Source organism: Pinus tabuliformis, chromosome 2_2 (assembly GCF_031772625.1).
Source record: "Pinus tabuliformis cultivar Carrire ecotype Pingquan chromosome 2_2, CPIR1, whole genome shotgun sequence".
In the NCBI taxonomy this organism is placed as follows: domain Eukaryota; kingdom Viridiplantae; phylum Streptophyta; class Pinopsida; order Pinales; family Pinaceae; genus Pinus; species Pinus tabuliformis.
In genome coordinates, this window is record NC_142300.1 from 389452802 (window position 1) to 389461520 (window position 8719).

The 8719-nt window shown below is 32.7% G+C and overlaps 1 protein-coding gene across 1 annotated transcript; it reads left to right on the forward strand.

The window, feature by feature from the left end:
- Window positions 1–3841: 3841 nt before the first annotated feature.
- On the forward strand, window positions 3842–8158 carry LOC149192902 (delta-selinene-like synthase, chloroplastic). The gene is made up of 10 exons (XM_089406494.1): window positions 3842–4057; window positions 4262–4449; window positions 4618–4730; window positions 4990–5210; window positions 5348–5445; window positions 5571–5663; window positions 6630–6845; window positions 7063–7201; window positions 7489–7737; window positions 7841–8158. The coding sequence occupies exons 1-10, from the start codon at window positions 3950–3952 to the stop codon at window positions 8141–8143; spliced, it is 1728 nt and encodes a 575-aa protein (XP_089262620.1). The 5' UTR covers window positions 3842–3949; the 3' UTR covers window positions 8144–8158.
- The last annotated feature ends 561 nt before the right edge of the window (window positions 8159–8719 follow it).

The window sequence follows — 8719 nt, forward strand, 5'->3', positions numbered from 1 at the left end:
ATCGAAAGTTTCAATTATATATACATATTTTATTTTTATATTTATTTACTCCAGACTGGCGCACTCCAACTCTCATCTTCGACATTTAATTCATCAGATTTGATGTCAAGCTATATTTATTATTCAATCTATCAGATTTGATATCAGGTGATTCTATTATTCTATCACTTTGGGTGCAGCTCGGAGAAACTAAAAGTTTATGGATGCCAAAGGAAGCTATTTCACTTAAAAAAAGTTACATCGAAGCTCACAAAGAAAGCGGGAAGATGACTCTCACAAAGGGCGGGAAGATCACTATCGCAAGAAAAGTGGATTTGAGAGTTGCGTTTACCATTCTCAATTCTCTTACTTGTGCCTTGAAATTCTCTAAACGCTGTGGGAATTTTATAATATCCCTGGTACAGAGTTTCATACAATAATAAACAGAAATACAAGCACTCCAGCGTTCAAAGAAGGAGTAAGCATTTATCCGAGTAAAGACTTCTTCAGATTTGGGTTAATGGCACCGTGTTCAAGTATGTCCAACTTTTTCTCCTCGCCCTTTTTCATGTAGCAGAAGCAATGCGTGATGAGTGTTTGCGGTTTTGAAGATAAGGGCATTTGTAAACTTGTTTGTTAATTTATTTGGATTAGCCACAGCCTTGAATGTTAAGGTGGGTTTAGTTGGCAAAGAACATGTAAGGGAATTTTTTTTTAATATGTCAATTTTTTTTTCCTTCTTTGTGTTTCCAGGCTATTCATTGCATTTTATTCAGAGTACATTATTTTTATTTTAATTATCTTTTAAAAACAATAGACTAGGTTAGTTGAGATTATAAATAATAATATCTCCAAGTTACTCCGAAGTCAAACTCTATTGGGACAAGCTAGCTAGACATTCCAAGTTTGAATCTAGAAAATAGTTGTTTTTGGTGAGTATTTTATTTACAACAATTACGGTAAAGGTTTTCCACTGGGTGTTGGAGAACACATGTCCAACATTGATAATTTTCTGACCAATGCCAAAAAAGTGAATGCCAACTACAAAACAAAACATCTAAATACTTAAAAATTGCACTTTGAATGACATTCCTAAAAGATAAATTCTTAGAAGAAACCAAGTTGAAATCACTTCTTTGTAAAAGAGAAAAAAATGTATTTTTCATTATGGAAAAATTTAGAGTTTTTTTTATTCAATGGAATTCCTAAATCAGTTAAAAACTTGTGTTAATGCATATTAATTAAATATAAATTAGGTGGTTTATAATAAAAATATAATAATATACTGAGGAAGATTTGATCCTCGTATTGCATCGCTTTCTTGGAAATAGATAGATTGTATGACCTTATACATTTCTAAATTGCAGAAAATTTGATAAAGCATATATCTATAAAATTGGACATGGATATAAACTATGAATCTGTTACATTAGATTATTAGGGGTTTGTTTATCAAAGTTATGGAGTGTTTTTCTTATGAGAATATTACACTCTATAACTCCATAAATATAGGTTTTGCTAATATGGAGTTATGAGAATATGGATTGTCATTCCATTACCAACCTATTTAGTTATGGAGTGCCATATTTAGAATATTTAGTTAAAATATTTCAAATATTCTAAATTATGTGACACAAGCTACCCGTGAAAGTAAAATGGACTTAAATAACGGACTGACTTGGGTTTCTTGCTTTGACAACTCTTACTTCATTTTTAACCCTATCATATATTATGAATTCGAACACCTACATTGCCTTGACTTTCACAATTCCCATTAATATCCTTTCTTAAAATTTATACAAAATTCATTTTTAAAATATTTTTAATATAAAGTAAAATTTATATATATAAAATATTATGCAAGGCAGAAATAAATATCAAAAGTCATCTGAAGGGCGATTTAAAAATAAAGTCGTCAGTAAAAAATTTCGTGATGGGCAGGGGGACCCGTCAAATTTAACCCCTGATGGGAACATCATGCATGTGGAGATTACATGGGAGAGTGTGACGTCAGTGGAGATTACGTGGGAGAGTGTGACGTAAGAAGGTTTTTATTTTACCACACTAGCTCAACACATTAAAGTTTACCCAATTGGTGTGCGTTAAATAATTTCGTTGTGAGGAGCAGTATTATAATCACACGGCTGTCATCATCTCTTCAATTTTAGATGGAGTTGTCTAATCAGTCGGAGGAATTGTTTTGACGGCTAAAAGTGACTGAAATGGGGTAAAGAATTTCAAAAATTTTTATAGAAGCAATGTTTAAATCATGTTTTTGCTGGTAAAAATCTATTCAACACCATGAAAAACATCTGCTAAAATTTAAAAATTTAACAATTATAACTTAAATCAGGAATTTCCATAAATTACGGAGTTGTCTATAATGCGACTTTTTGGAGATTCCGGTGATGGAATCCGGCGGAAGAAATTGAGGTTAAATCTTGATTTGTTGCAGTTAAAATGGTTTTTTAACTGCATATTTGGATTCAGCACCCTGAAAAACCCCTGGGACGCTTTCATTGTATCAAACTTGCGATTCCAATAAATTCCTGCCGGATTTCGACCGGAAAAACCCGCCAGAAAAACTTTCAAAAAGTCGCATTATAGACCACTGCATAAATTACGGTCAACTCCGCCGCCAAGATTGTCCAGCGAAAATAAAATAAATCGTATTGCAGACAGCGTACAATAATGGTCGGCACTTAAACCACCTCGCATCTCCGTTAAATTTGGTCATATCATTGTCAACGAGAACATCATGCATGTGGAGATTACATGTGAGAGTGTGACGTAAGTGGAGATTACGTGGGAGAGTGTGACGTAAGAAGGTTTTTATTTTACCACACTTCCTCACCACATTAAAGTTTACTCACTCGGTACCTAATCAGCGGGTGTTAAATAATTTCGTTGTCAGCATCTGTTCATAGTAGTATTATAGTCACATGGCTATCGTCATATCTTCAATTTTAGATGCTTTGTATCGCAGGCCTGAATTGGTTGATTGACCGTTGAAGTCGAAGGGTGCATAAATGAATAGCTCTAGTTTAATTCGTTATAACTTTGCGAAAATAATAATTTTTTTAGATTTTCAAAAAATATAGTAAAGATTTTTGGAATTTTAATTTGTAATTATCTAGTTTCAAGTTTTTTTTGAGTGCTCTAGACAATGTTTATATTGTCTAAATAAATATAAATTAGTTGGGTTAGTTTATTACTAGGCTTCCATACCTTGGATAATCAAACAAAAACTCAAATCATAATTTCACCAAAAACCCAATTGGAAGATAATAACTTCCGCCCTTTTAGCGTTATTATTAACATGCATCGTAATGGGTTTCAATACGAGCAAATTTCAGAGGGTACGTATGTCAGTATCGTCTACTTTATGACTTTAACTTATTCTAATATAGAATAACAATATTAAAATGTATTTTATCTTTATATCGCACTTGCTGTCACAGCATGTAAATATTAAAATGTATGTATTTTCTCTTTATATCGCACTCGCTTACTTGGTACTCTGACTCATCTGACTCTAGCATGCAAATATTAAAATGCATTTTATAGGTATCAAATTTGTTTTCGCAGTTAAAATTGGCTGGAATCTAGTTATTTTTTTAAACAAATTTAAAACGGGATTGATTGAATCCTTTTTGACTGTGGAAAACTTAACCAGTATAACTTAGATCGCAAAGCTTAACACTGTAACTATAACATGGATTTTAACAATATCCTACAGAACCTTCCATTGTTTTCGGGGCACTATATCTTTATATCGAACTCGCCTACTTTATAACTCTAGTCATTCGGAGCATACAAATATTAAAATACATTTTATCCTTAATTCGTACTCCAAGAATTATATATAAGCAACCCGCGATTGCATATTCATCAAATAAATATCATAGCAGCAGAGGGTAGTGCTATAATACGCAAATCATCAGGTTATTGACTAGAATTTGCCGACGTGATGGCTGAGATTTGTGAATCTGTTTCTGCCATCCCTCGACGCACTGCCAATCATCACGGAAATGTGTGGGACGACGATCTCATACTATCTCTCAACTCGCCCTACGGAGTATATTTTCAATCTTTTCCATCAGTTTATCATGGCGTAATCTGCTCTTTGTTTCTTTAGTTTTTCTATTTGCTGTTAGCATTAATGTATATTTTTAAAAGTTTTTTGTTTGCTGTTATACATATTTTAAGTTTTCCGTTCGCTGTTAACATTAATGTGCCTCTCTCTCTCTGTATATATTTAATTGCATTGCACTGTAATTAGGGACCTGCATATTATGAACAAGTCAAAAGGCTCGTTGATGAGATCAAGCGTTTACTTCTGAAGGAAATGGACGATAGCAATCAAGATTTAATGAAACGTCTTCAGATGATTGATATATTGGAGTGCCTTGGAATTGATCGACATTTTCATCCTGAACTAGAAATAGCTGCTTTAGACTACGTTTACAGGTTAGGAACTTCTACACATGTGAATGAATGAATATATATATATATATATATATATATAACTAACTCATATATATATATATATATATATATATATATAAATATATATATATATATATATATATGCACATGGTTTTTGTTGGCCGTTCGTGATTATTCCATGGTTGACAGATGTTGGAACGAAGGAGGTATCGGAGTGGGATCAAAAGATTCCTGCAAAGACCTTAACGCTACAGCGTTAGGATTTCGTGCTCTCCGACTGCATCGATATAACGTGTCTTCAGGTGGTAGCTGCAGTTGCTTTTCGACTTTATGTTAAGCTATAATATACCCTCAAGATAGTTGAGCAGTACCAATTGAAATATTTGTAATTGTTGTTGGATTGGTGTTTGCTTCGTGGGTCATGAAAAACCATGGGTGGAATTTCCCACAAAGTTTTATGTTTACTTCACAAAGATTTCTGTTTCATTCAATTGTTATATTATTCACCCACAAAGTGTTTTTTCGTTTAAATCGATTTTTATATAACTCAGCTTTGAACAGGTGTCTTGGAGAATTTCAAGGATGAAAACGGGAAGTTCTTCTGCAGTTTCACTGGAGATAAACAAGTTAGAAGCATGTTGTCGTTACTTCGAGCTTCAGAAATTTCATTTCCTGGAGAAAAAGTAATGGAAGAGGCGAAGGCATTCACAAGAGAATATCTAAACGGAGTTGTAGCTGGAGGCGGGGAAGTGACCGGGGTAGATCAGAGTCTTTTGGAAGAGGTAAACAGTAAGCGCATTTTGAAAGTGTTACCTTAAAAAGAGATGCCGTCCATGGTTTTTTTAAAGTGTTACGTAAATTTAGAAAAAGGATGGTGTGCATGGTTTATAAAGGATTTGACTTGATCACTGTTATTTAGGTGAAGTACGCATTGGAGTTTCCATGGTATTGCAGTGTGCCCAGATGGGAGGCCAGGAGCTTTATTGAAATATATGGACAGAACCGTTCGTGGCTCAAGTGCGTGCCGTCTTAATGATATAGATTTGCTTTATCTTCAAATTTGCAAAATTGTCTATTTGCTTTATCTTCAAATTTCGAAAATTGTAGTTGCATACTAAATTCCTTTGCCTTTCTTTTTAAAGGTCAAATATCAACCAAAAAGTTCTAGAGTTGGCCAAGTTGGACTTCAATATTCTGCAATGCATACATCAGAAAGAGATACAGTCTATTACAAGGTCATAACCGGTACTTGCCATTTTCAGAGTTGGGTTTTTTTTACAGTTCCATATACATTATCAAAAATTTAAAATGTTTACGCATCACTTTGTTTAATGTTTACTATAAAAATATAGTTACTTATGCTGAGAATGCTCAGTTCGTCTGAGATTGCGCCATTTTCATTTATTTATTTATTTTTATCTTAGTGATAGTTAACTTACAATGGGTCAAAAACATTATCATTTAAATCCAAAATTATTAATAATATAAACAATAAATTATAATGCTCTTTCATCAAACTAAAAATAATATTAATTTTTAATAATATTTAAATAATAAATGTTTTTGATAATAAATTAAATTGATTATAGATTTATTGATAGTAGTGAGGTAGTTAGAGGCAGGAATGTTTTTTTTTTCAAAGTGTCAAACTTTATCATAATTCTTGCTGTAATTTGCAAATTGTTATTCAAGAAAAACCACTCTACATGAAATAACTAATTGATAGTCCTTAAAAAGACAAGTTTTCACTGTTTTGAGCTATTAACTTATTTCTTTACATACTAAAAAAACGAACTCTTAATCAAACAAAAGTAATTTTAAAACGTACTCCACGCCCATATATATTTCTTTCTACCTACCCAAACTCACAAAATATCTATTAATTATTTAATTGGAATGTACTTCTTTCTACCAACCCAGATTCACAAAATATCTATTTGTTATTTAATTGGTTTGTATTTCCTGTGGCGGACTTGCAGGTTTGGAAAGGATATTTAGATTTAATAAAAATTTACACTATTTTAAGCACAGTATTTTATGTGGAGTAAATTATATATATATATATATCACTTCTCATTCCTAAAAAAATACGGTGGTATTAAAATAAAATTACCTAATATTATATAGAAAGATATGGTAATTGACAATCTTGGAGATATGATCATAAATGACGTTCTGCACTACTATTATGTCCTGCGTAGGTGGTGGAGAGGCTCAGAAATTGCGCAGCTCAATTTCTATCGGAAGCGTCACGTGGAATTTTACTTTTGGGCTGTTACATGCATTTTCGAGCCCGAGTTTTGTCACAGCAGAGTTGCCTTCGCAAAACTTTGTGTCGTCGCAGCCGTTTTAGATGACCTCTATGACACTCACGGAATGTTGGACGAACTAAAAACCGTGTCGGAGGCAGTGAGACGGTGAATTTCAATTTATTCCCAGCTATTTTATTCATATTATTGCTATTTTATTTATTCCCAGCTTCTCAACCTATTCCAATTCCAATCATATATTATTGCTATTTGATTTATTCCCAGCTTCTCAGCCTACTCCACGATTTTGTGCATATTGCTATTTGATTTATTCCCAGCTTCTCAGCCTATTCCAATCATATATTATTGTTTGCGTCATTTTCAGATGGAATTCTTCATTAACAGATGAACTTCCGGACAACATAAAAATTGCATTCCAGTTTTTCTTTAGCACAGCGAATGAATTGGCTGTTGAGGTCGCAAAAGAGCAAGGGCGAGATATGACATCCATATTAAAGGATAACGTATGTGTTTTCGATGATCTGGATTTTATAGATGGATTATCTGTGTTTTTGGAATATCATTATTTTAATGGGATGCTATTATTATTATCACCTTACTTCCATGGTTGTCCTAAGAATGCAATTTACTGTGAAAAGGCCATGAAATTTGTCATTTGAAATTATATATTTTTAATTTTATTATGAAATTTGTCATTTGAACTAATATATTTTTAATTTTATTATTCTTCATTTAGAGAGAAAAGGGGAGACTTTAACCATTAATGTACTTTTACTTTTTCAATGATCAGTGGCAGCGATATCTTGAGTCTTATCTGCAAGAAGCGGAATGGATAGCGACTGGTCATGTGCCCACGTTGAATGAGTACATAAAGAATGCTCGCGCTAGCTCAGGGATGTGCATTCTAAATTTGTTTCCCCTTCTGTTGATGGGTCAACTTCTCCCGAACAACATTCTGGAGCAAATACATTCTCCATCCAAGATGCAGGAGCTCTCAGAATTGACGATCAGGCTCGTCGACGACTTAACAGATTTCGAGGTATTTGGCATCTAATTTTACATTTATTTAAGCCCGTTTAAACAAGTTCGGATGCGCAAACTTCTGTGCAAAATACTGATTTTTTTCACAAATTGCAATGAAGGATGAGAAGCAACGCGGGGAGATAGCTTCAATTATAGAGTGTTACATGAAAGAAAACCCTGATTCTAGCGTGGAAAACGCTTTAAATCACATCAAGGACATCCTTCGTCTCTCGCTTGAGGAATTGAATGGGGAGTTTCTCAAGGAGGACAGTGTACCGTTGTGTTGCACGAAGTTCACTTTCAATATAACACGAGGCCTGCAATTTCTGTTCAGATACGGAGACGGCATATCGGTATCTAACAAGGAATTAAAGGAGCAGATATTCAAAATTCTCGTCGACCAAGTCCCAATTGAGGAATAATGACGACCCGGTTACTAGCTGTGTGTATTAATTATGTTTTTGAATGCTTTATGCTTATTAAGTGCGTATGGCCATAGGGACATATGCTTATTAAGAGAATATATATATATATATATATATATATATATATATATTTTTATTTTTATATAGAGGAACTAGCTCTAGTAGCAATAGTGAATTTGAACCAACATCTTTCAATTTTCAATGATTTCGCATGTCTCAGCTTATCAATCTAAGGTTAAGAGTTATTTCCAATGTAGTTATGCATTTTTGACATTAAAATAAATTCATTAATTAAAATAAAATGTCATATGAAATTAGTTATAATATTTTGGGCAATATGGTATTAATAAGCTATGATAATGGTCATGGTAATGCAAAAACTTATATTAAGAATCTCCACGATAAAGTATAGGTAAATCTCTATAGTTAAGAATCTTGTTACATGCTTTTATCAAAATGTACATATGTTGTTTTTATTAATCTTTCTGTCATTAATAATAATTCAAATTATTTTAAATAACTTATAATTTAATTAATATTAGATTTTTTTTAACTTACCATAAAACAAGTGTG